Genomic DNA, 23,649 nt, shown 5'->3' with positions numbered 1-23,649 from the left:
TCGAATCCTGCCGTCTTCAAATTTTTAGTTGTTCTATATATTTGTTTAAGCCAACGAAAAATTTCAAACAAGTCCGCTTCGGTAATGTAAAATTACGAACCAAAAAAAAAGGCCTCTCATACGAGCCCATTTTCTGTAAAATAATTGGGTATTTATGTGATTACTTACAAAGTAAGGGAGTATTTTGTAAAAAATATGCCACGTCAACACCTGACAGCCGGGCCCTGCCGGTCAGATACACCGTCAATACATTTTTATACATGGTTTAGACCTTTTTGTAACGACTGGCCTCACACTTACATGTAAAAATTAACAAAAGTGGTATCAATCCGCATGTAATGCCTCAATTATGATACTTCTGTGCAATTAACTCCTTTCCCGTGCATTTCCTTCGTCTTTCCCCCGGCTGACCGACCAGCTACCACCAACCCAAACCAACGCGGCAAAATCTTCTCCACTCTGGTCTACCTCCGCCTGTGTCCTAGTGCTGCCGTTGTGCCGTACCTCAGCGCCAGCCACCGCCGACGCCTCAATCCCGTACCACGCCCCCGCCCCCAGCACCCCCGCCTCTCACGCCCCTCGTGCCCATCGCCTATCCCGTTTCCTCTCACCGCAGCATCGCGTTTCCGCGGTCTCCGCCCCTTCCGCAACCTTCGGTCATTGGTTTGTGAGGTATGATCTTGTTTTCATCCGGTGGCTAGTCTAAACCCTACTGATCTCCGCAATTTCTGGGCACGCCGGTGCGCATCCGGCACATCATATTCATCAGCCCCTGCTTCCTGCACTTCACGACTCTGTTATAGATTAATTACAGATTATGGGGACAGGGGATTTACTTTATAGATCGGTTGTTACTAGTTAGTCTGGAGGCAGCCACATTTACCCTCCGAGGGCAACCTCTTTCCATGATCGGAGCTCATCAACAATCTTAGATACAGGGCCGTGCACGCCTTTTGGTTGAAAGTTCAGGATTCTTGATGTCTATTTTTTTTTACAGTAGCAATTTTTGGCCATGATCGTTACAGTCGTAGACACCCGTATTCACCGTGATATAAAAACTGCTGTTATGCTTTCGTGTGCCGTGAAATAGGATCCTTTCATTCATGCAACGTCTGCAATGCTGGGGCATGTTTGCATCAGATGGTGTAGCTCATATGATTACATTCTTAACTGAACCGTGCAACCAGCTCATGTTCCCGCGCAATTGAGCAGCTACCTCCAGCTCCCTACCTAGTTTTTGTTGCATTGATGTACCTCTTTTATCAATTTTGGGCGATGATCGTTACAGTTCTAGACACCATGGACGCCCGCAAGAATCTGCTACCATTTCTGCCCTGTGAAGTAGGAACATCTCATGTAACGCGTGCTATGGTGGGTCTGTTTGCGTTTGATAGCGTGGTGTCGATGATTACATCTTATTGAACTGGGCAACCAGGTCATGTTCCCATGCAGTTGAGTAGCTCATTTAAATTTTATTCCTAACTACACCATGCAAGCTTTGAGCCTTTGATATTTAACTGCTTCGAGTCACATGACATTAAGCTACCTTGATCCTGTGAAATCTTTGAAGTTGAACTTTCCTTCAGCAGAGCCTTCAAGATTTGAGCACCACAGGCAACAGTCTCCTACATCCTAGTGTCGGTACTTGGTAGGGTAATCTTCCCTGGTCCCCAGAAGCTGACCTGTATATGAGAAGATTGAACAGAGCATGTGAACCATCCTGAAATCTGATGCACATGTGAACCATCCTGGTCGTGAGGCTTCCACCGATCAGTCTTTAATTAGACTATGCAAATGGCTCTGCTAGCAAGGCTATCTCTTGCAAGCTCTGAAGCAAGAGAGTCTAGTTTGGAAGAAAGACATGCTGGTTCTGATGAACAAACTTCGGAACAATCAATGGAGGAAGCATCTCAAGCATCTCATTTTGACAGTGATTCACAGGTTCTTCTAGTCAGCTCTTCGGTTAATGATAGTCTTCCTAATACCGGTCAGATTGATAGGGAGGTTGACATTGACAATGGAATGATACGGGTACCAAGTGATAGGACAAATTACAGTGGTGATGCGTCTGGAGAGGTTGCTGACCGGGGGCTTTCTGTCTCTTCTGCCCCTCAAAGGGAGAATGTAATCCTGCCAAGATTGGGTGATGTCTGCTTGGAAGGGCCATTTGTTCGGCGGCAAACATCTGACAGGGGATTCCCCAGAATAATATCGTCGACATCCATTGATGCCCGGGGTGATTTCTCTGCCATTGAGAATCAGGTACGCGGGCTAATCAATGATTTGGGAAGCGATTCCATAGAAGGTCAGAGATCAGCAACATCAGAGATTCGCCTTCTAGCTAAACACAACATGGAGAACAGGATTGTCATTGCTAATTGTGGGGCTATAAACTTGCTGGTTGGCCTTCTTCATTCACCCGATGCCAAAATCCAAGAAAATGCAGTGACAGCCCTCCTCAATTTGTCACTTAGTGATATCAATAAGATTGCCATCGTGAATGCAGATGCTATTGATCCTCTCGTCCATGTCCTGGAAACAGGAAACCCTGAAGCTAAAGAGAACTCAGCAGCTACTTTGTTCAGTCTCTCATTTATTGAAGATAACAGAGCAAGGATTGGACGATCTGGCGCCGTAAAGCCTCTCGTTGACTTGCTGGGAAATGGGAACCCACGAGGAAAGAAAGATGCGGTAACTGCATTGTTTAATTTGTCCATACTTCATGAGAACAAGGGTCGAATTGTGCAAGCTGATGCTCTGAGGCACCTAGTTGACCTTATGGACCCTGCTGCTGGAATGGTCGATAAAGCTGTAGCTGTCTTGGCAAATCTTGCTACGATACCAGAAGGGAGGACTGCGATTGGGCAGGCGCGTGGTATTCCAGCCCTTGTTGAAGTTGTCGAACTGGGTTCAGCGAAAGCAAAGGAAAATGCTGCCGCGGCATTGCTTCAGCTATGCACAAACAGCAACAGATTTTGCAGCATGGTTCTTCAAGAGAGTGCCGTGCCCCCTTTAGTTGCACTGTCACAGTCAGGAACGCCGCGCGCAAGAGAAAAGGTTTGCCACTTCCTATATCAAACTATACAACTAGAAGAAAAATAGTTACAAAATCGTCTTGCTAAGCATTTGAATTTGTTGCAGGCGCAGGCTCTTCTCAGCTACTTCCGCAACCAAAGACATGGGAACTCGGGAAGGAGATGATGATGATGATCCTGTGATATACATCAGCTATAGACATGGGAACTTCTATAGTGTACATCAAGCATTTCCCCGGATTCCTCAGATGGTGGTTATTGTTGTTGACTGACGATATGTACTGTTTATAGGAAATTAAGATTGTGCTCAGCATCTCATGCTAATGGTGGATTAGTTGGGATGTTTGTGACCGGTCGTTGTTGTTGTTGTTGAGATGGTGTATTTTTGGGGTTTAATTTTTACAGCTTGTCTATTGGTATCTGTTTCGCTGAGATTTTGTTACGTACATGCTATTAGCTGATTCAGACTCTGATTTATCGCCTGCATGCTTTCTCTTCTCTGTCTAGACTTGAGAGGTACTAGCTCTGATGTGCCTGATCTTGTGACCGTAGGTTAGGGCATCATATGTACTAACACTCTTTGATTGAATTGAAATCAGTAGTTAGTGCCCGGCGTTAACCCTTTTATTCCAGGTCTCAGACAACAAATGTATGTCTACATGCTCATTGTGATTCTGTCAATCTTTTGGTTATGCATTGATTGTTTTGATGTGGTATGTCTACATGCTCATTGTGATTCTGTCTACATGCTCATTGCAAATCCATCTAGTGTAGATCATTGAGCAGGTTCAGAAAGATTTTTCAAATGGTCCTTCTAGTGCCTTAGTAAATCGTGTAGCCGACAAGTTTGGTTGGTACTGTTTAGTGTTTACAGGTGCTGTTTGATTGCAAATGAAGTTGGTTTGGTATGGTTTGGTATGGTTTGATTACAGGTGCTGTGCTGGCTGGGGCTCACGCTTGCCTATTTGTTCCCCTTCACTCCTTCAGGCATACAACAGCTGAAGCCAAAAACACCCAAGGTCCCTCAGAAGATCTCAATCTGCACGCCGGGATAGTCTTCAGGAGAAAAAAAGGCCAAGGCACATGCCCTACCTTTTCCTATATTATGCTCAAACCCCGCCCAGTGTCCAAAGACACGATCATATGCCGTCACCCTCGGTTCTATGGACATCCGCCTGAGAGCCACTGCGTTGTCAAGGATGCACAATACCACCTCAAGCTGACCTCTTAGACCGATAAACCCTGAAACCTCGAACTGCTCAAGATGACGGTGCGCGCATGGCTGAAAATGCCAGTAAGATTCAGGCTCGTTGGATACCCCAACCGACACATGTGGAAGCATCTGAAAGTATAAGGTTTGTCGAATGTTAGATAACAACACAACCAGCATTGGAGACTGAAACTTAAGAGATATCCTCCATTTAAATCAACTTTAACAATCCGACTTACAGTTCCATGTAGTCTAATCTAGTATAAGCAGTTGCAATTGCAGTGCAAACCAGGGCGAATTAAATGCAACAAGCACTAAGCAGATATCGTTTGCCTCAAAAGATAAACAGGAGACATGCATCACAGGAAGAGGGACACTTACATTTAACTCGAGCCTTTGCAGAAGAGGGGCCACCTCTAGAAGACTCACTAAACGAAGAATCCCATTTCTGATTCTTGAGTCCCCAAGAATACTTACAGTCACCTCCAGTTTTATGAGATGAGTAAACTTCATCAGGCAATTTGAAAATCCAACCACCTACAGGGTCAACAAAACGATATTTACATGGCATACCCTTTTTACATACATGGAAATGAAACATGCATCACGCTGGTCGGCACAGTACCTCGGTGTTTATGCAAGCATTCACAGATAGTGTCTCCACGCGAGACAGGGTCTTTGGAAGTTCGGTGAAGACATGTTCAAGAGTATCGTCATATCCCAACAGCGTCACAGTAGCTTCTGTTGGCTTCATGGATTCACTGAGTGTAATGGGTATGGCCTGACCCGAATACTCAAATTTTGCTAGATTCGGAGCACTGAATTCCATAACCTGCAGCTGGCATCCCCGGACAGATAAATTACGCAGCCGACATAGTGGTTTCTGCACTTTCAGATTAAGCACTGGGTAACAACGACCCAGGCGCAAACACTCCAATGCACTGCACTTGGACAACAGCAGCTCGAGATCTCCTTCCGACACGTGAACAGATTGGAGATCCAACACTCTAAGCTTCAAAGGGCCATAGAAATCACGGGGTAGCTTCAACGATGCAAAGACGAGCTCAAGTGACTCGATGTAAGATGCCCCTTGACTGCTAAACATATGAGACGGCAAGGTGTATGCATCCTCCCATTCATATGACCTCACGGAACCCCTGTAGAACACAGGGTGCAAATTAACAGCAATCTCAGACGCCCTGGAATCGAGTGCGAACTTGAGCCATCGATCCAGATGTTCCGTGTGCCTCGCATCAAGAGCAAACGTGACATCGAATCTTCTCACCCCTGTACCGCTGTGGGATTCCAGGATGGCATCGACACGCCTGATGAACCTGCGTCTTCTTCTACCCCTCCTGCTGCTGCTCCTGCTAAGGGTGCCATACTCGCGGTTCAGGATAGTGGGACTGTCAAAGCATAAATTGGAATGAAATGTCCACAGCCGTCTCCAGCTTGTCGACACCAAACTGGCCCTCACGGCATCCTTCAGTGTCAGCCTTGATACTATGTCATGCATAATACCCTGGATGAGGACAGATATAAAATTCAGTACTCCTACCAGTTAGAAGAATCATGATACTAGCCTGAATGCCCTGGATGTTTGAAAAAAAAAACTAGATGAGGACACTAAAAGATATTTTCGGATTAATTCAGAACTTACGTCCTTGGACCTACCTCCGGGAGACTATGGATCACAGGCTCGGATTTGCTTCTTTTAGCAGTACATTTGTCCGAGGACAACATCATAGCTGTCTTCTTTTTGCAGGGCGTCTGCTAGACAATTTTTCGCATGAGCTGCTGCAGACTAAACTGATAAATCATGTTCAGTAATAACCCAGTCATGCTGAAACTGACATTCACTACTGTAGTTGCATCCCAAAATTCTCAGTCGCCTGTAATCTTACCTGTTGCTGAGTGGTGCCGGCCGGGTGGCGGCGGAGCCCAGCGCGAGGCTGCGGAAGGAGTCGTAGCTTGGCGATTTGGTGAACCAAATCGACGCCTTCCCTGTCTTCGGAGGGGGAGATTATATGCCCCCCACCCCCGACCAGTTTGCATACGGTCACGGCTCCGCTTCGTCTCCAGGGAGGCTAGGAAGTTAACGAGGCCGTCTGGCCGGCCGACTCAGTTTAGAAATTTCGCAGCGCCGCCGCGCTCGGCAGAGGCTCCCCTCGCCGATCTTGCGTCGGGTGGGGATGGACCGGAAGCCAGGCCCCAGCAGAAGCCCTAGACCTATTCGAGGAGGGTTCATAATAACCCCTGAAAAAATATTCTCTTAACCGCCAAAAAATAGCTACTCAAGTATATATTTTTCTTGAATGGAAAAAATAGCTACTATTAAATTCTTAATTCTTATAAAATTATAAGTATCTATCAGGGCTGTATGGGCTTTGATTTACATACACGTGATAGATTGATTATCACCGTCTGGCAATATTTTTGGACAAAACTACCTTGAAAACATGGTCTCTCTTCTACTTTTATGGGCGGTATTTACATTTTCATGCCAGCTACAAAAACTCTGTGACTGTCGATCGGTAAGGCATCGATGCCCTGGGAGGTGAGCTGATGCATTGCAAGCTTCTCGAGCAAGCACAATCAAAGATAACCAAACTAGACGTGCAACCGCAACGGCTACGACGTGCTGCGATGCAACGTCGGTTGTGTTCATATCATGAGGCGTTGTTTGGCTTAGAGAAACTCTAGCACATACCTAAAAAAACGTACTATAAAAATAATTATTGTTGTAGTGTTTTGGGCAAAAAAGATAAACATCCAAGTCAGACACCGTAAAACCGATTGTATTGTAATTTTATTTTGCGTAAACCGCAAACCTGCCTCCCAAACCGCATATATAGAATATCAACCTCCGTTTTTGTGTATAGCGAAAACCACCCCGAGCTTGATGGGAGCGAACTTTCCCTCGTTGCTCTTCCCACTCCTACAAGTCGCCCCGTCCAAACCAACCCTTGCCGCCTGCTCATCGGCACAAATCAATTGGAGTTAAAAAAAACTTGAGTATAGAGATATAAGCCAGGAAATTAAATTAAAAATATTTACCTTGGAGTATGGGCTTGTAATATTACACTCCCTCCGTTTTTATTTACTCGTCGGTCAAATCAGACTTTGTAAATTTGACAAAGTTTATAGATAAAAATATTAAAATATACAATAACAAATCAACACCATTAGATTCATTATTGAATGTACTTCCACATCATATAGATTTGTTATGGTAAATAATTATATTCTTTTTTATAAACTTGGTCAAATTTTAGAAAGTTTGAGTTTAGTCAACTCTAATATGGGAGTAAATAAAAACAGAGGAAATAATATTTTCTTATGGAGGAAACATATTGTATGATGTTTCAGCCCACCACTAAAATGATTGCTAAATTCTAACAAGAAAGACATGTTATAGTACCAGCAAGTAGCTATAACAAAACATACGAACACATCATCATGAGTCAATCTTGGAGTAAAAAAACTTGAGTATAGAGAAATAAGCCAGAGAATAAAAAATGTTGATGCCTTGGGGTAAAATATCCGTTCATGAAAAAAATAAGACAGAGAGAAAATGGAGTAGATAGAACAGAGAGAAAAGTGGAGTAGAATGAAATAAGAAAGAGAAAAAAGAGTAAAAAAAACTTGAGTATAGATAAATAAGCCAGAGAAATGAATTCAAAACAAAGGAACATTTACATTTATGCCCCTAAGTTGCGTCTACTCCTAGATTTACCCATAATTTTTTGATGTGCTCAAATTTGTCCATAAAAAGCATTTTAGGTCCCCCAGAAATCCAGAATGCCCTTCTAGCTTGTCAATCTTGTTTGACCAAAACTTTGAAAATTCATATGAACTTAGAAAAATACAAATACGATATGAAAATGTTCATAAAAATATCACCTACACGCGCATGTCATTTACGTTTATCACCTACACGCACATGTCATTTACGTTCATCACCTATGTGTAAATGACATGCGCGTGTAGGTGATATTTTTATGAACATTTTGATATCTTATTTTGTATTCTTCTGAGTTCATATGAATTTGTTATGAAAGGGCAAAACAACTTTGACCAGATGAAAGGGCATTCTTGCAACCTAAAATGTTTTTTTTTGAAAGAAAGGGGTCGCCCCCCGCCCCAACTTTTTATTAAGCCAAGGCAACAACATAACCAGACTGTTAAACAGCTCTCAGTGACAACCAAAAGTAGCTGCCACAGAACAAACAACAGGGTTTTAAGCTATCTCCCTATTACATCTCTCCATAGGAGTATCACTCTTACATAGGAACTAGAAGGTGATAAATCACTCACGACAGGTAGACCCAAGCAATTCTAAGCAGTTCCCCTCTTCGACGCTCCAAAAGCCTTAAGCACTGGAGAATTGGAGCACCCTGGGCCTCTGAAGATAGGATTTTCCATTGCCTGATTATCGCCGCCACCTGACCCAGCACACAGCGTATATCTCGCCATCTTTTCCCCTGGAACACAAAACCATTGCGCAAACGCCATAAGCACCACAAGGTAGCAGATGTAACAATATTTATAGCTTCACATTGTTTTTTCCTCTTCCAGAAGGAAGTCAATGATATAAAAGAAACAGGAGGAATGATGTCAAGTGCTTCGGCAACCACAGCCCATACGTTAGACGCAACAATGCAATCAAACAAAAGGTGTTGGATAGATTCCGGTTCAGAACAGAAAACACAAGTTTTATCCTCTACATGTCTCCTTTTGGCCAAATTGTCTCTAGTTAGGCTTTTATTATTGAACATCAGCCATAAGAAGACATGGATATTTGGAGGGACTTTGATTTTCCAAATAAAATCTCTAATCTCAGAAGGTATCCCACCAAAGTTAATCAGTTTATAGAATGATTTAACAAAGTATTGCCCATTTGATTCTAGGTCCCAGATGGGACTGTCTAGTGACCTGAAAGGGTAGTTTGTTTCACCAGGTCAACCAACAAACCCCATTTGTGCATCGTAGCCTCATCCACACATCTTCTAAAGGTAAGACACAGGTTCACCCCATCCCAAACCTGGGACAAAGTAGCATCCTGCTGATGACAAATATCAAATAAATCCCAAAAAACAGTTTTCAAGGAGCATCCCCCAGCCCAATTATCATGCCAAAAGGCAATATTATCCCCATTCCCAGGACTCCATTTCTAAAAGATTTTGGCAGCAGCAAAAGCCCAAGAAATGCTTTTCCAAAAAGGAGACCCCGAGGCAGGTTTAGCATGAAAAATATTAGGTTTATTGGTAGCATACTTAAAGCAGAGAAGTTTTTTCCAGTCCCCCTCTCTCCCATCATAAAATCTTTTTCCCCATGAGGCCAGGAGAGCCATATTAAATTCCTTTAAGTTGGGGACACCCAAGCCACCAAATTCTTTTCTTCTGGCCATAAGGCCCCAATTAGCTAGGTGGTACTTGTGGACCTCACCTACATTGCCCCAAAAAAAGTGAGACATTTGGGAAGTGATCATGTCAATAGCCCACTTTGGGAATTTCATCACCACCATGAGATAAGAGGGAATACTGGCAATACAAGTAGTCAATAGAATCAGTTTGCCTCTATAAGATAACAGTTTGCCCAGCCAACCAGCAATGTTTTTAATAATCTTATCAATGATAGGTTGCAGGTCTTCCCTTCTCAGTTTTTTAAAATGAAGGGGCACACCCAGATATTTGAAGGGAAAGTCACCAAATTGGCAACAAAAAAATTGAGCAAACTCTCTAGACATTTGCTCACATACATGAATGGTATGCAAATCACTTATATGAAAATCAATTTTTAAGCCAGAAAGCTTCTCAAAATAAGTCAGAATCCATTTCAAATTTTTTGCATACTCCACAGACTCCTGGATGAACAGAATGGTATCATCAGCATATTGTAAACTAACTACTCCACCAGGGATGGCATGTGGGAGAAGCCCACCAATCAAACCGTTATTAACTGCTTTCCCTAACATTTTTGAAAAGACATCGACCACCAGGTTAAAGAGCAATGGGGAGTGAGGGTCACCTTGCTTCAACCCTTTCCCACCAACAAAGTGTGGCCCGTTAGTGTCATTAATCCTAACTTGAAACGTCCCACGCTGCAAGGTGCTAAGCACCCAACTGACCCACTTAACCCCAAAGCCTCTAGAAAGAAGCATTTCTTCCAAGAAATCCCAGCTGACCCTATCATAGGCTTTCTCATAATCCAGTTTAAGTATCAGCCCACTAGAATTAGATCTATGAACCTCATGAATCACTTCATGGGCCATAACCACGCTTTCTAATATGAAACTCCCTTTTATAAAAGCAGTCTGGTTATGGGAAATGAGTTTATCACAGATAGGGGAAGCCCTAGTATTCATGGCTTTAGAGAATATCTTCACAGCACAATTGCTAAGACTAATAGGTCTGAAATTCTTCATCTCTCTGGCCAGGGGAATCTTAGGAATGAGAGTGATGATGGCATAGTTAAGCTTATAAATGTCCAACACCCCATTCTCAAAATCTCTGACCATCCACATAAAGTCACCCTTAATAAGGTCCCAGAAGTTTTGATAAAAGAGAAAAGATAAGCCATCAGGGCCAGGGGCCCCACTGGCATACGAGCTCATAATTGCCTCTTTGATCTCATCCTCAGAAAAGGATCTCTCCAGGTCTCTCCGAACTTCCTAACTAATCATTTCTGCCTCAGACCAAAAACCATTCCCCAAACGCAAATCAGGCTTAGGTTCATACGCAAACAAGTTTTTGTAGAAATCAGTAGCCACTTCCAACATGTCTGTAGTGGATGTCATCGGTCCAGAAGGACCTATCAACTCAGACAGATGGTTCTTCCTATGTCTATGGTTAGCTAAGGCTTGGAAATAAGCATTATCAGACCTAAAATGTTTTCTAAGGGCAAATTTGAGCACATCAAAATGTTAGGGTAATTTCGAGTAGTGGGTTCGAGTTAGAGGCATAAATGTGAATGTCCCTTAACAAAATCCACGCCTGGGAGTGAAGGAAAAAACTTTCGCGAAAAATAGATAAATAAGACACAGAGAAAATAGAGCAGATAGAAATAAGACAGACAGAAAAATGAAGTAGGATTAAATAAGACAGAGAAAAAAATGAAAAAAAAACTGACGATGCCTGAGAGATTCGAACTCTCGCGGGGAAACCCCATGTACTTAGCAGGCACACGCCTTAACCACTCGGCCAAAGCGTCTTTATTGACGGTAATGCAACCTTCCATCTTTTAAAAGTACAACATCTAACCCTGATTCGTTCCCCGAAACCCCCACCAGCATGGACAGCGGCGGCGTGCGGCCATCGCTTCCGTCCGCGACGGCGGCGGGAGGAACCTCCGTCCCGGACGAGCCTCGCGACGCGCGCGTGGTGCGGGAGCTCCTCCGGTCGATGGGGCTCGGCGAGGGCGAGTACGAGCCGTGCGTCGTGCACCAGTTCCTGGACCTGGCCTACCGCTACGTCGGGGACGTGCTCGGCGACGCCCAGGTCTACGCCGACCACGCAGCCAAGCCCCAGCTCGACGCCGACGACGTCCGCCTCGCCATCCAGGCCAAGGTCAACTTCTCCTTCTCCCAGCCGCCGCCCCGCGAGGTAAGAGTACTACCAATCTCACCAAAAAAACCAGTATATTATCTTCGCTAGATTCCGAAATTTACTAGGTTCCGTAGCTTCATCCTACGACCTGGTGCACGACGCGCAACAGCTCTGCTGCTACCTTCTTCAATTGCTGAATGACGAAACAATCTCCTATGAACATATCAGATTCAGACGGAGTAATGTTGTGGACTCCAGTTGGGGAAATAGTAAGAATAGTAGAGGATGTGCAGATGTGTCACGGAAGAAACAATCTCCATACAAGAAATGGTGTGCGCTGTTGAGATTTCAGTTAATTGCTGGTTCTTGGCTGAGAGATATTTATTGGGAAAATTTAAATTTCAAATAAGGGTGGATTTATTAATAGAAAGCATTATTCAATAAGAACACATCAATCAAAGCTTCAGCCATGGTGGTTAGAAGCCACCATCTGCAACGAAGAGATTCGGTTTCGAATCCTTCAGCTAACAAAATGTCGTTTTATCTACACCTGTAGCCGTCCGAGGGACCAACATATCAGTCAGCTTTATACTGAAATTATAAGGAATGCATAGGAGGGAATGTGGGAATTGAACCCAGATTCATCCTCAAATTCTCAACTTCTCAATTAGTACAGTACTCTAGCACCCTACCATGAGGACCAAGATGACTCCTTTATCCTTTAGGCTTTGTTCGGTTATGGGGATTGGAAATCCCCTTCAATCCCTGCCAAACCCCCCTCAAACCCCTGTCAACCGAACGCAGCCTTAGGAGGTTGGAACCGACTGAACTTTTGCCAGTTTGGTGGGTAATCAGGGAGTGCCGACAGGTAAATCCCTGGGTGGTGCTAGTAGCAGAAGATAGAAGGAAAGTCCAGTGGCAGAAGATTGGCGTTCAATTTAGTCCATGTGTTGTTAGGAATGTTCAGCTGAACCCATGCCTTATTTGGAAGGTTGAATGCTTATCTGCTGAAGGGTCCAAAATCTTAGGAATCATGTGCCACTAGAACTTCCGTATACATAATGTAACCTTTGAGAAGAGAAGCAAGCAAGAAATAAATACCCTCTTCTGTTAGTGCAGATATGCTGCTGGTACTGCACCAGCTGTCTTACTGTTGGAATTGGAAACAACAAGAATACTTGGTTTCCTTATTAGTTTGCTTTACTCTAGATATATTATGTCTTATCGTTGGATTTAAACACTCTTCATGGGATGGGTCAAATCAAATAATAACATATAAGGGAGAGCATTTGTTATAACCTCTAGACCGGAAGGAATTCCTGTGGCCAGAAGGTGCTAGAGAGTTGACGAGGTAGTCAGCGCAGATCAGAAAGGTAACGGGGCAGTGGGGAATAGTGATTAGCGAAGACTTCTTTATTGATAACTTGCATCGGTCGCTGCAGCTAGGGGACCTTTATATAGGCGACTCAAGACTAGTGTCCTGGACGGGTACATACTCAAACTGCTGCAGAACAAGACTGCTGATGTTTCTATTGAAACGACTCTTAACTTAGGGAGCAAAATATCCTTTCGTTAATAGTAGAACTCTTAGCGTATTCCAACTCAGGTCTGGTTGCTATGGCCTGTGGGCTTCCTCAGAATCCCCCACATAACATTCCGTAATAGAAAACAGTTTTTGGGAATGACTTCATAACAAGAAGAAACAAACAGGGTATGATTCTTAATGTGTACGTGGCTGGCATCTGAAGATATACCTAAAATTTTGATGAATCATACTAGGTAGTACAAAGATATTAGAGATTGAGGGCCATGCACAAGTGTACTCACTTGCGTGTTAGCTGCTAGGTGCAGCTAAAGAAGATCTTGCGTGGATAAAGGCTATGAGCAACTCATGCAGTTATGCTTGTTTTATGTTTTATCAAAAAAGGACAGACGCAGTGCATAGAAGCTCCCACACAAGGTGGGGTCTGGGGAGGGATTATAGGAACCTGGTCTTACCCCTGCGAAGTGCAATGCAGAGAGGCTGGTTCGAACTTGTTTTATGTTTTATCAGATCCCTGGAAATTCAAGCTGACACAAAGTACTTTGTATGCATATAGGTGGATGACAAATCAATTTGCTGATGTCACAGGTTCTACTTGAATTGGCACGCAGCCGGAACAAGATCCCGCTGCCCAAGTCTATTGCTCCACCTGGCTCGATTCCTCTGCCACCTGAGCAGGACACACTGTTGAGTGAAAACTACCAGCTCCTACCCACACTGAAGCCACCAACTCAGACTGAAGAAATAGAAGATGACAACGAGGGAACCGACACAATCCCTGCCAACCCTAGTTCAAACTATTTGCAGGATCAGAGGGGCAGCGAGCAACATCAGCCTCAGAGCCAGAGCCAGAGGGTTTCTTTCCAACTGAACGCGGTGGCTGCCGCGGCTGCAAAGCGTCCTCTAGTGACAATTGATCAGTTGAACATGGGCTAACTTGCTTGTGTAGCTGGCTGGGACTGCCCTTTCTGGCTAGCGCCCTCCTATTTCACCATGAAAAATGCTGATTGTTGAGGAAAGGGAGCAGCCTTGCAAGTACTCCCTCCGTAAACTAATATAAGAGCATTTAGATTACTATTTTAGTTATCTAAACACTCTTATATTAGTTTACAGAGGGAGTAGTGTAAGTCGCAGCAGTGCACCTCTGGTTAATTAATTTCTGTCCATTATTGTCAACTTATTGATTTTGTATATCTTGTCGAACTTGAGCTCCCCCGTCGTTGTTTCTGAATGCTAAATCGGTGTTTCTATTGCGACTGTGTTCCTATTATACTTTTGGTGGCATGTGGCACATATTTGGTTGGTTAAAATGAGGACCAAACAAATTAAGTGTACAATATAGAAAGAAATCTTTTTTTTGGATCGATATAGAGATAAATCTGTACTTCCTATTTTTGTCATTTTATATCAGTGTTTGCTTCTTTTTTGCTAGGGGGAGTAGGATGGACTGGCACCCTCTGTGCGTGGAGCATGGATCAGTTACTGAGAAATCAGAAGAAAAACAAACAGCCCGTCTAGCTCAGTTGGTAGAGCGCAAGGCTCTTAACCTTGTGGTCGTGGGTTCGAGCCCCACGGTGGGCGACCACCTTTTTTCTTGTTTTTTTTTTGTACTCTCCAGGAATCAATTTGTTGCATGTAGTGCATGAATCTGATGGGTGACCACTGTCTAAAACCAAGACGCTCCAATTTATTTGCAGCATCAGCTTGTATTTTGTACGCAGGAACTTGCCATTGCTCAAGTTGCGTTAGAATAGTTTCTTTTCTTTTTTTCCAAAATAGTTCCGGACCTGACCCAAGCCACACAGCAGTCCGAACTTCTTTTTTTTTAGAACCACAGCAGTCCGAACTTGGGATCTGCCAAACCATGACTAGAAAAATTCTAAGTACGGTGTATATGAGTAATACACAAGAACTACGGGACAAGCTCTCTTTGATCTCTTTTTTTTTATCAACAAAGCGTACTTGACCTCTTCCAAACAGTCCATTGCAAGGCCAGCATTAACCCTTTCTCTGATTGCCAAAATTTTAGATTCAAACACATCATTGCATCGGTTTTCGTGTGAACTCTCATCTAGGGTTTTCTTGCCTCCCGCCGGTGCCGCCGCTGGACCATGGAGGCGCGGTGGATCCCGACCCTTGCCGGTGGGAGGGCTTCGTTTTTAGATGCTTTTCTGAGTTTTGTTAAGGTTTTTGCCATGCTCAATAAGACGAGGCGGTGGCGGCTTCTTGAAGATGGAATAAGGTCCTCCCCGCCTAGCCCCGTCCCGATGATGTTTCAAGCGTCGTCGAAAGGCGTGTGGAGGTTTGTCTCTGATGGATCTCGTGGGATTCGATCGGCATTTGTCTTTGGTGGATCCAACGGGATTCGGTCTTTGTTCGTCTATGTCTGCGTGTCTGTAGGTTGGATCCTTTCGATCTACGCTTCTCTTCATCGGCGGCGGTTGCTGCTCTAGTGCGTTGGTCCTATGGGGCCTTAGCATGACGACTTCCCGACTTTCTAGTACAACAATATTTGTCCGGCTCCAATGAGGCAGGGGCGATGACGGCGACACGTCTTCGGCTCGCTCCATTTCTTGTAGTCGTCACTAGATGGTCATTATGAAGCATATGACTAGCACATTTAAGCCTAACCCACTTCCTATGCATAGGGATTTTGTGAGCAAACAACTTATGAGAACAATAATCAACTAGCATAGGAAGGCAAACAAGCATAACTTCAAGATTTTAAGCACGTAGAGAGGAAACTTGATATTATTGCAATTCCTACAAGCATATGTTCCTCCCTCATAATAATTTTCAGTAGCATCATGAATGAATTCAATAATATAACCAGCACATAAAACATTCTTTTCATGATCTACAAGCATAGAAACTTTACTACTCTCCACATAAGGAAATTTCTTCTCATGAATAGTGGGAGTATCATAATAGACTTGAACACTAAAAATTGTTTCCACATTAAAAGAGTAATGTTCAGAAAAAGGGTAATCATAATCATGACAAGTTTTATAAATATAATCATCACTACTTTTTATAGCATAAGTTTCATCACAATAATCATCATAAGTAGCAACTTCGTTCTCATCATAATCGATTGAAACCTCTTCCAAGATAGTGGAATCATCACTAAATAAAGTTGACACTCTTCCAGATCCACTTTCATATTCATCACAATAAGATTCAAAATCCTCCAAAATAGTGGGATCACTACTTCCTAAAGTTGACACTCTTCCAAACCCACTTTCATCAATATAATCATCATAGGTAAGAGGCATGATATCATCATAACAACTTTGCATATCAAAACTTAGGAGGCAAAAAATATCATCTTCATTAAACGTAGCATCCCCAAGCTTGGGACAAACATTAATTTCAGCAAATATATTCTCAAATATGTCATCCTCACCAAACATAGCTTCCCCAAGCTTGGGCCTTTTCATATCATAAGCATAATCACTCTCATCATTAATAGTATGGATAGCACCAATAGTATAGCAATTATCATCATCACAATGAGTAGTAGGAGCAACATCATTCGAGAGAGATACCTTTTTACCTTTGTTGCTCCTTCTTTTCCTTTTCACATTGTGTGTGGGTTCAACCTTCTTCTTTGAGCTCCTTATAGATGAGATTGGTTGAATAGAAAGCTCCTCCTCGTTACCTGATTTATCATAAGAAATAATAGGAGGATATTGGGAAGTCTCTTCCCTTTCATTAGTATTCTCATCATCTTCTATTTGCTTTCTTTTCTTTACGTAATTCGCAATATAAGTATTTTCAACGCAATTCACCACACAATACAAATAAATCTTTTCTAAATCGAAATCAAGAAATCTATCAAGATTAAATTTTGGAATACCCTCAGTTATACGTTTCATTTCTTCATACCCCAAAAGAAGACTAAGCTCTTTATGATGCCCAAGGGTAATCAAGCTATCACAATTTTTGGACACGATTCGATCATGAAACAATTTGCATTGGAGATTTAAATGGCCACGTTCATTGCAAAGTTCACAAGGAGCGCGAAAAATATTGAATTTTTAGCACAAACATCAAGACTTTCTTGCAACCCTTTAGCTTCTAAATACTTATGCCTCTTGCAATATCTATTTTCCCTATTTGGTGTGTACTTGCAAACCCAATCTACTCCACAAAAATCGACATACTTATAAGAGATATTTTCATCATAACTAGTGCAATCATCATTAGTACTATGGATATTCAAAGAGTTCATACTAACAACATTGCAATCATGCTCATCATTCAAAGATTTGGTACCAAGCATTTTAATGCATTCTTCTTCTAGCAATTGAGCACAATTTTCCTTTCCATCGTACTCACGAAAGATATTAAAAAGATGAAGCGTATGAGACAAACTTAACTCCATTTTTTTGTAATCTTATTTTATAAACTAAACTAGTGATAAAACAAGAAAAAAAAAGATTCGATTGCAAGATCTAAAGATATACCTTCAAGCACTCACCTCCCCGGCAACGGCGCCAGAAAAGAGCTTGATGTCTACTACACAACCTTCTACTTGTAGATGTTGTTGGGCCTGCAAGTGCACAGGTTTGTAGGACAGTAGCAAATTTCCCTTAAGTGGATGACCTAAGGTTTATCAATCCGTAGGAGGCATAGGATGAAGATGGTCTCTCTCAAGCAACCCTACAACCAAATAACAAAGAGTCTCTTGTGTCCCCAACACACCCAATACAATGGTAAATTGTATAGGTGCACTAGGCGAAGAGATGGTGATACAAGTGCAATATGGATAGTAGATATAGGTATTTGTAATCTGAAAAATATAAAAACAGCAAGGTAGCTAATGATAAAAGTGAGCGTAAATGGTATTGCAATGGTAGGAAACAAGGCCTAAGGTTCATACTTTCACTAGTGCAAGTTCTCTCAACAATAATAACATACTTGGATCATATAACTATCCCTCAACATGCAACAAAGAGTCGCTCCAAAGCCACTAATAGCGGAGAACAAACGAAGATATTATGGTAGGGTACAAAACCACCTCAAAGTTATCCTTTCTGTTCTATCTATTCAAGAGTCTATAGTAAAATAACATGAAGCTATTCTTTCCGTTCAATCTATCATAGAGTTCATACTAGAATAACACCTTAAGACACAAATCAACCAAAATCCTAATGTCACCTAGATACTCCATTGTCACCTCAAGTATCCACGGGCATGATTATACGATATGCATCACACAATCTCAGATTCTTCTATTCAACCAACACAAAGTACTTCAAAGAGTGCCCCAAAGTTTCTACCGGAGAGTCAAGACGAAAACGTGTGCCAACCCCTATGCATAGATTCACAAGGTAAACCCGCAAGTTGATCACCAAAACATACATCAAGTGGATCACGTGATATCCCATTGTCACCACAGATAAGCACGGAAAAACATACATAAAGTGTCCTCAAATCCTTAAAGACTCAATCCGACAAGACCACTTCAAAGGGAAAACTCAATTCATCACAAGAGAGTAGAGGGGGAGAACACGAGAGAGAGAGAGAGAGATCAAACACATAGCTACTGGTACATACCCTCAGCCCCGAGGGTGAACTACTCCCTCCTCGTCATGGAGAGCACCGGGATGATGAAGATGGCCACCGGTGAGGGATCCCCCCTCTGGCAGGGTGCCGGAACGGGATCCAAAGAGGTTTTTGGTGGCTACAGAGGCTTGCGGCGGCGGGACTCCTGATCTATCTTCGTCTTCGATGTTTTTAGGGTACGTGGACTTATATAGGCGAAAGAAGTCGGTCGGGGGAGCCTCGAGGGGCCCAGGAGACAAGGGGAGTGCCTAGGGGGGTGGGCGCGCCCTCCTATATCCTGGCTTCCTCGAACCTTCCCTGGCTTGAACTCCAAGTCTCCCGGATCATATCCTTTCCAAAAATCATGCTCCCGATGGTTTCATTCCGTTTGGACTCCGTTTGATATTCCTTTTCTTCGAAACACTGAAATAGGCAAGAAAACAACAATATGGGTTGGGCCTCCGGTTAGTAGGTTAGTCCCAAAAGTAATATAAAAGTGTATAATAAAGCCCATAAACATTCAAAACAAATAATAATATAGCATGAATGCTTCAAAAATTATAGATACGTTGGAGACGTATCAGCATCCCCAAGCTTAATTCCTGCTCGTCCTCGAGTAGGTAAATGATAAAAGAAAGAATTTATGAAGTGTGAATGCTAGCAGGTGCACAAGTTTGATCAATGATAATTTCAATCACCTTTTCTAGCATGATTATATGTCATAACAGTAGTTCATCTCATAAAACTTCTCACGAACAAGCAACAAGCAATTCACATGTTAAAGCATAGACCATAAACTTTCTTGAAAACTAGCAAACTTCATTCTCAGTCATCAAACAATTACAATTCATCTTATTTTCAGGAAGGGTCTATGCCAGAGCTTTGATTTAGCAAACTCCACATACTCAGCTATCATATAGTCTTCTACAATTGCTAACACTCACGCAATACTAATGGTTATGGAGTTTCAATCGGACACTGAGAAAGATAGGGGCTTATAGTGTTGCCTCCCAACGTATTCACCTTTGGGTGATGTCAACAATAATAGTTCATGCTAACTTACATCCAATTGGATATATATATCAGGATCTTTCCAACACGAGGTGCTTGCCAAAGGATAAAATGAAAAAAAGGAAAGGTGGAGATCACCTTGACTCTTGCATAAAGTAAAGGACATAAAGTAAAATATAGGCCCTTCGCAGAGGGAAGCAGAGGTTGTCATGCGCTTTTATGGTTGGATGCACAAAATCTTAATGCAAAAGAACGTCACTTTATATTTCCACTTGTATATGGACCTTTATTTTGCAGTCCGTCGCTTTTATTGCTTCCATAACAAGATCGTATAAAGCTTATTTTCTTCACACTAATAGATCATACATATTTAGAGAGCAATTTTTATTGCTTGCACCGACAACTTCCTTGAAGGATCTTACTCAATCCATAGGTAGGTATGGTGGACTCTCATGGCAAAACTGGGTTTAAGGATATTTGGAAGCACAAGTAGTATCTCTACTTGGTGCAAGGAATTTGGCTAGCATGAGGGCGAAAGGCAAGCTCAACATGTTTGAATGATCCATGACAATATACTTTAACTGAGATGTGAGAAAACATAACCCATTACGTTGTCTTCCTTGTCCAACATCAACTCTTTAGCATGTCATACTTAATGAGTGCTCACAATTATAAAAGATATCTAGGATAGTATATTTATATGTGAAATCTCTCTTCCTTCAATATTCTTTCATGAATTGTTCAAATGACCAATACAATGCTTGCTAACCTTCAATAAATTTACAACCTCTACTTCTTAGATGTGAAGTCATTACTCCCCATGGGATAAGCAAGTGAGACATATATAATTTCAAATTTATGACATTCAACTCATTCAACCATTTACTCATAGGATATAAGTGAAGCACACGAGTAAATGACAAACTACTCCAAAAAAATATAAGTGAAGATCAATGAGTAGCTAAATAATTATGTAACTATGTGAAGACTCTCTCTCATAAAAAAATTTCAGATATTGGTATTGTATTCAGAAAGCAAAACAAAATAAAATGACATTGCAAGGATAGCACAACTCATGTGAAGAAGCAAAAACTTAGGCTCAACCGATACTAACCGATACTTGTTGAAGAAGAAAGGTGGGATGCCTACGGGGCATCCCCAAGCTTAGATGCTTGAGACTTATTGGAATATTATCTTGGGGTGCCTTGGTCATCCCCAAGTTTGAACTTTTGTGTCTCCTTAATTCCTCTCATATCATGGCTTCTCTTTTTATCAAAAGCTTCATCCACACCAAACTCAACAAGAACTCGTGAGATAGGTTAGTATAAACCAATGCAAAACCTTATCATTTTCTACTGTAACAAATCACTAAAATTATTATCCAACATTTCATACTAAATGTCCCTGCATATTTAATACTCATATCCTCAAATAGAATCATTAAACAAGCAAACAATGCAAACATAACAGCAATCTGCCAAAATAGTACAGTCTGTAAAGAATGCAAGATTCATCATACTTCCCTAACTCCAAAAATTATGAGAAAAATACCTCACTGTAGAAGATTTATCAGAGATAAATATGCAAAAAGTTTCAACATTATACCATTCTTTGACTTTTCTAGGGAATTTTTGCAACAGCGGTAAACTTTCTGTTTTCAAACAACAACATGTATACTAGCAAAATAAGCATGGTAAAGGCTATCCTTGACATTTTTATTGAAAATAAAGATGCAAAACATTATTCTAAATAACAGCAAGCAAATACTAACAAAATAAAATGACGCTCCAAGCAAAACACATATCATGTGGTGAATAAAAATAGGGACATTTACATTTATGCCCCTAATTTGCGCCCATTCTCAGATTTACCCCTAAATTTTTTATGTGCTCAAATTTTCCCCTAAAAAGCATTTTAAGTCGCAGGAATGCCATTCCATCTGGTCAAAGTTGTTTGACCAAAACTTTGAAAATTCATAAAAAATTCATACGAAGTAAAAAAAATGCAAATAAGATATCAAAATGTTCATAAAAACATCACCTATACGCGCATGTCATTTACGTTCCTCACCTACATGTGCATTTATTTGAATTCACCCTAAATTGTTCTTTAATGTTATGAACCCTAAAAAGCTTTAAAGCGTGCTTTTGTTATGAATGTAAATGACATGTGCATATAGGTGTTGTTTTTATGAGCATTTTGATATCTTATTTTGCATTCTTCTAAGTTCATATGAATTTGTTATGAATTTTCAAAGTTTTGGTCAAACAACTTTGACCAGTTGGAAGGGCATTCCTGTGACTTAAAATGCTTTTTAGGGGCAAATATGAGAACATAAAAAATTTAGGGGTAAATTTGAGTAGTGGGTTTGAGTTAGGGGCACAAATGTGAATGCCCCATAAAAATATAGCTCCAAGTAAAGTTACCGATTAACGAAGACGAAAGAGGGGATGCCTTCCGGGGCATCCCCAAGCTTAGGCTCTTGGTTGTCCTTGAATATTACCTTGGGGTGCCTTGGTAATCCCCAAGCTTAGGCTCTTTCCACTCCTTATTCCATAGTCCATCGATTCTTTACCCAAAACTTGAAAACTTCACAACACAAAACTCAACAGAAAACTCGTAAGCTCTGTTAGTATAAGAAAATAAAACCACCACTTAGGAACTGTAATTAACTCATTCTAAATTCATATTGCTGTAATATCTACTGTATTCCAACTTATCTATGGTTCATACCCTTCGATACTACTCATAGTTTCATCAAAATAAGCAAACAACACATAGAAAACAGAATCTGTCAAAAACATAACAGTCTATAGTAATCTGTATCAAACGTATACTTATGGAACTCCAAAAATCCTACCAAATTAGGAATTACTAAGAAATTTGTGTACAAATCCATAGCAAAAAGAATCAGATCAGAAGCACGTTCCTGTGAATTAACAAAACTAATTTATTGGGTACAAAATTTTCTGATTCTCAGCAGGATCAACACAACTATCACCGTAAGCTATCCTAAAGGTCTTACTTGGCACTTTATTGAAACAAAAGCTATAAGACATGATTACTACAGTATCATAATCATGTGGACACACAAAAACAGTAAAGGTAAATATTGGGTTGTCTCCCAACAAGCACTTTTCTTTAAAGCCTTTCTAGCTAGGCATGATGATGACAATGATGCTCACATAAAAGATAAGAATTGAAACATAACGGGAGCATCATAAAGCATATGACTAGCATATTTAAGCCTAACCCACTTCCTATGCATAGGGATTTTGTGAGCAAACAACTTATGGGAACAATAATCAACTAGCATAGGAAGGCAAAACAAGCATAACTTCAAGATTTTAAGCACATAGAGAGGAAACGTGATATTATTGCAATTCCTACAAGCATATGTTCCTCCCTCATAATAATTTTCAGTAGCATCATGAATGAATTCAATAATATAACCAGCACATAAAACATTCTTTTCATGATCTACAAGCATAGAAACTTTACTACTCTCCACATAAGCAAATTTCTTCTCATGAATATTGGGAGTATCATAAGAGACTTGAACACTAAAAATTGTTTCCACAATAAAAGAGTAATGTTCAGAAAAAGGGTAATCATAATCATGAATTTTTTTATAAATATAATCATCACTACTTTTTATAGCATAAGTTTCATCACAATAATCATCATAACTAGCAACTTCCTTCTCATCATAATCGATTGAAACCTCTTCCAAGGTAGTGGAATCATCACTAA

General features: G+C 41.4%; 3 protein-coding genes and 2 non-coding genes across 12 annotated transcripts; 3 read left to right on the top strand and 2 right to left on the bottom strand.

The window, feature by feature from the left end:
- Window positions 1-412: 412 nt before the first annotated feature.
- Window positions 413-3,437, top strand: LOC123071644 (U-box domain-containing protein 4). Of its 2 annotated transcripts, none has more exons than XM_044495223.1 (3): window positions 413-672; window positions 1,590-3,057; window positions 3,142-3,437. In XM_044495223.1, the coding sequence occupies exons 2-3, from the start codon at window positions 1,789-1,791 to the stop codon at window positions 3,199-3,201; spliced, it is 1,329 nt and encodes a 442-aa protein (XP_044351158.1). In that variant the 5' UTR covers window positions 413-672; window positions 1,590-1,788; the 3' UTR covers window positions 3,202-3,437. The 2 variants fall into 2 exon arrangements, with proteins under 2 accessions (XP_044351158.1, XP_044351159.1); XM_044495224.1 differs by having other exon boundaries at window positions 1,587-3,057.
- A 395-nt stretch (window positions 3,438-3,832) lies between these two features.
- Window positions 3,833-6,488, bottom strand: LOC123071642 (F-box protein At5g03100). Of its 6 annotated transcripts, none has more exons than XM_044495222.1 (5): window positions 6,150-6,488; window positions 5,920-6,054; window positions 4,871-5,837; window positions 4,627-4,782; window positions 3,833-4,377 (listed from the first exon to the last, which is right to left on the bottom strand). In XM_044495222.1, the coding sequence occupies exons 3-5, from the start codon at window positions 5,759-5,761 to the stop codon at window positions 4,060-4,062; spliced, it is 1,365 nt and encodes a 454-aa protein (XP_044351157.1). In that variant the 5' UTR covers window positions 5,762-5,837; window positions 5,920-6,054; window positions 6,150-6,488; the 3' UTR covers window positions 3,833-4,059. The 6 variants fall into 6 exon arrangements, with proteins under 6 accessions (XP_044351157.1, XP_044351153.1, XP_044351155.1 ...); XM_044495218.1 differs by having other exon boundaries at window positions 4,871-5,767; XM_044495220.1 differs by having other exon boundaries at window positions 4,871-5,767; window positions 5,906-6,049.
- Window positions 6,489-11,375: 4,887 nt separating this feature from the next.
- On the bottom strand, window positions 11,376-11,457 carry TRNAS-GCU (transfer RNA serine (anticodon GCU)). The gene has a single exon. It is a non-coding gene; the product is annotated as a tRNA-Ser (tRNA).
- A 28-nt stretch (window positions 11,458-11,485) lies between these two features.
- Window positions 11,486-14,605, top strand: LOC123071641 (transcription initiation factor TFIID subunit 9). 2 transcript variants are annotated; one of them, XR_006434480.1, is made up of 3 exons: window positions 11,486-11,849; window positions 13,924-14,369; window positions 14,453-14,605. XR_006434480.1 is itself a non-coding variant. In XM_044495216.1 (2 exons), the coding sequence occupies exons 1-2, from the start codon at window positions 11,538-11,540 to the stop codon at window positions 14,269-14,271; spliced, it is 660 nt and encodes a 219-aa protein (XP_044351151.1). In that variant the 5' UTR covers window positions 11,486-11,537; the 3' UTR covers window positions 14,272-14,605. The 2 variants fall into 2 exon arrangements, 1 of the variants encoding a protein (XP_044351151.1); XM_044495216.1 differs by having other exon boundaries at window positions 13,924-14,605.
- A 238-nt stretch (window positions 14,606-14,843) lies between these two features.
- On the top strand, window positions 14,844-14,916 carry TRNAK-CUU (transfer RNA lysine (anticodon CUU)). The gene has a single exon. It is a non-coding gene; the product is annotated as a tRNA-Lys (tRNA).
- Window positions 14,917-23,649: the final 8,733 nt, after the last annotated feature.

Source organism: Triticum aestivum, chromosome 3B, assembly GCF_018294505.1.
Source record: "Triticum aestivum cultivar Chinese Spring chromosome 3B, IWGSC CS RefSeq v2.1, whole genome shotgun sequence".
NCBI classification, from domain to species: domain Eukaryota; kingdom Viridiplantae; phylum Streptophyta; class Magnoliopsida; order Poales; family Poaceae; genus Triticum; species Triticum aestivum.
The sequence above is the reverse complement of the archived record's forward strand: the minus strand, read 5'-3'. Positions and strand labels throughout refer to the sequence as shown.